Genomic DNA, 2,882 nt, shown 5'->3' with positions numbered 1-2,882 from the left:
GATCACATATCATATCCAATGTTCAGTCTTCAGGCAGTATATCTACAATGAGTACATTGTCATACGCAAGACAGCTACCACTTGAAGCAATAAAGATGTTTTTGGTTAAAAATTTCGTTCTTAATACAAGCTTTTTGCTGACTGTACTTTTCGTTAACTGTTCTTGTATTGTCATCCAAACTACATTTTCGTACCAAATTTCAAGTTGATGCTATTAACCGTTGAGGAGTTCTCTACCGCCAAGACGATTCTGGCTGGACCAGCAGAACGTTACTACCAGTTTATTGTATTGTCACCAGATTTACATAAGCACGCCAAATTGCAAATCAATCCGACTACCGGAAGAGGTCAAATTCAACTTGCAAGATTTGACTCGCACATACAATGACATATTATATGTACGTATACAGACATACATTGTCATACATACATACATACATTGCAAGTTAAATAAAAGCTTGTAAAAAAATCAGACTTCTGTCAACGCAATAACTTTTGATATATTGCATAGCTTGACCGCACTACTTCGCAGAGAAGCAAACCAGTTTATACATTTTATTCTAACGTTAAGAGAACCGTTATAATTCCACAACAATTTAAATTGGTGTAAATTAATTTTAACAGGAATAAATGAAAGTTTATGTGGGTAGTGCCACTGTTTACTTCGGTTCCGTATTTGAAGCGATCTCAATATAAAAATAAGTGCATTTACGTAGTAAAAGGGACTAATATGATGAAATAACCAAGTGACTCACATCATATATTGAAGAATACATCCAAAGCTTAGTGAATAACAATAAAAACAGTGAAATTGACTCGGAAATGAAATAGTGTTATTGTGCCTTTCTACAAATATGTTCCCAAACTTCATTCATTTAAAGTGAAAAATCAACAAAAAACCGACACAAAGTGCGAACAATCACAATTAAGGCAAATCTGCAAATAAAACTAGTCATATTAATAACCTTACTTCACAATCATAATAAAAAATGACTGGCAAAAATCATACAGTTGCGCAAAGACACTAGCGACATCTGTTGAAAGATAACAAAATTATCAACAAGTTCGAAACATCATCGATCAACGTCAATCAGCTGTCAACGAGCTAGTTATCTCACTTAGTTCGAAAAAAGTCCACCAGAGGGATCCACCAGTACCATAACAAAACAAACTCAACATTCAAATATATTTTTTACCTATAATATAATAAAACATAAAAATGGAAGAAATCATACGCGAGCTCCGTAAAATTCGAAGTGATTTAGATGAACAAAGAAACACTATTGAAAAAAACGGGGAACGAGTCACGGAACAAGTAACACAAAATATAAACTGCATCTTGGAGGATAAGTTCAAATTAATAGATGAAAAATATGAAAATCTCAAAGATAAAATAGACAACCAAGAAAAACGACTGTATTTCCTAGAAAAACAGGCGAGGAAAAATAACATTGTCTTTTTCGGAATAGGAGAAACGGAAACATCATACTCAAGCTTGGAAATAATCATCGTTAACTTTATTCAAGAACACTTCTCTCAAGATTTGGACCGCAGGGATATTCAGGAAATTAAAAGAATAGGCAAGAAAGGTGAACGACCTCGACCGATAATAGTTACTTTTTCTACACTCGGCACGAAAATCAACTTGTTTAAACGGAGAAGCGCACTAAAAGATACTATATATTATATAACAGAAGATTACCCGCAAAATATTCTGAAGAAGAGAAAAGAGCTTCAAGAACAAGCAAGAATCGAGAAAGAAAGAGGAAACATTGTAAAAATAAAATACGACAAACTTATAATACGTAAAACTGTCAACAACAAAAGAATGCTTCCAACTTCTCCGGAAATAAAAACCACAGATCGAAGCGTAACAAATGCACAGCCTAACAAAAAGAATAAAACTCAAACACCTATAAGAAGAAGCTCTAGCGTATCGGAGGGATTTGCGAAACCAGGCATGCTGAATTACCTGATAAATAAAAACCATCAGACTAACTCGCCCGAGCCACAGGAAAATAAAAACGCTAATATATAGCAACTACCATGCCTCTCTCCCAACGCCTACATACAAAAACCCCTACCAAAACATGAAACTTATCTTCCAAGCCGGCTGGTCACCGTGGAAGATCACGACCAAAACCCTCCAAAGGATGAAACAAACCCACCAAAAAACTTATACGTATTGACCTATAATGTCAAAACACTGTCATCGTACGAACGCCTATTAGAACTGATCGAAGCACTCAAAGACATTAAATACGACATAATAGGGCTAGCTGAAACAAGACGTACTGGAAACAAAATCGAAGAACACAAGAATTTTATCTTGTGCCATACAGGCCACACACCGGGAAAATATGGAATAGGCTTTATAATAAAAATTTACCTCAAGAATAATATAGAAAGTTACCTCGGCCTTTCTGAAAGGGTTGCAATATTAAACTTAAAATTCGAAAATACTCATCTATCCATCATACAAGTCTACGCCCCTACGGCAAAAGCTAGCGACGCTGAAATCGATAAATTTTACACGACAGTAAATAGAGCAATAGAAGTGGCATATAAAGACTATATACTAATGGGTGACTTAAATGCGAAAATAGGAATACCGAAAAAAGAAGAACATATTGTAATGAAAACACACGGATATGGAGATAGAAACGAGAGAGGGCAAAGATTAATTGATTTCGCTAGTGAACATAAGCTGTCAATTTTAAATACTTTTTTCAAAAAGAAACCTAAAAACAAATGGACCTGGCGATCACCAGATGGAACCTATAAAAATGAAATAGACTTTATACTTTCAAACAGACCTCTTTTATTTCAAAACATAGAAGTATTAAATATAAACTATCCTTCAGACCATAGGCCCGTAAGAG

The 2,882-nt window shown here is 34.7% G+C and overlaps 1 protein-coding gene across 1 annotated transcript; it reads left to right on the top strand.

The window, feature by feature from the left end:
- Positions 1-702: 702 nt before the first annotated feature.
- On the top strand, positions 703-2,041 carry LOC141438986 (uncharacterized). Its single transcript, XM_074103075.1, has one exon. The coding sequence runs from the start codon at positions 1,220-1,222 to the stop codon at positions 2,036-2,038; it is 819 nt and encodes a 272-aa protein (XP_073959176.1). The 5' UTR covers positions 703-1,219; the 3' UTR covers positions 2,039-2,041.
- Positions 2,042-2,882: the final 841 nt, after the last annotated feature.

The sequence above is a fragment of the Choristoneura fumiferana genome, chromosome 20, assembly GCF_025370935.1.
Source record: "Choristoneura fumiferana chromosome 20, NRCan_CFum_1, whole genome shotgun sequence".
NCBI lineage: Eukaryota > Metazoa > Arthropoda > Insecta > Lepidoptera > Tortricidae > Choristoneura > Choristoneura fumiferana.
The sequence above is the reverse complement of the archived record's forward strand: the minus strand, read 5'-3'. Positions and strand labels throughout refer to the sequence as shown.

Bases quoted from the DNA above. Each gene is read 5' to 3' on its own strand.
- LOC141438986 (XM_074103075.1), top strand. From the start codon at position 1,220: ATGGAAGAAATCATACGCGAGCTCCGTAAAATTCGAAGTGATTTAGAT.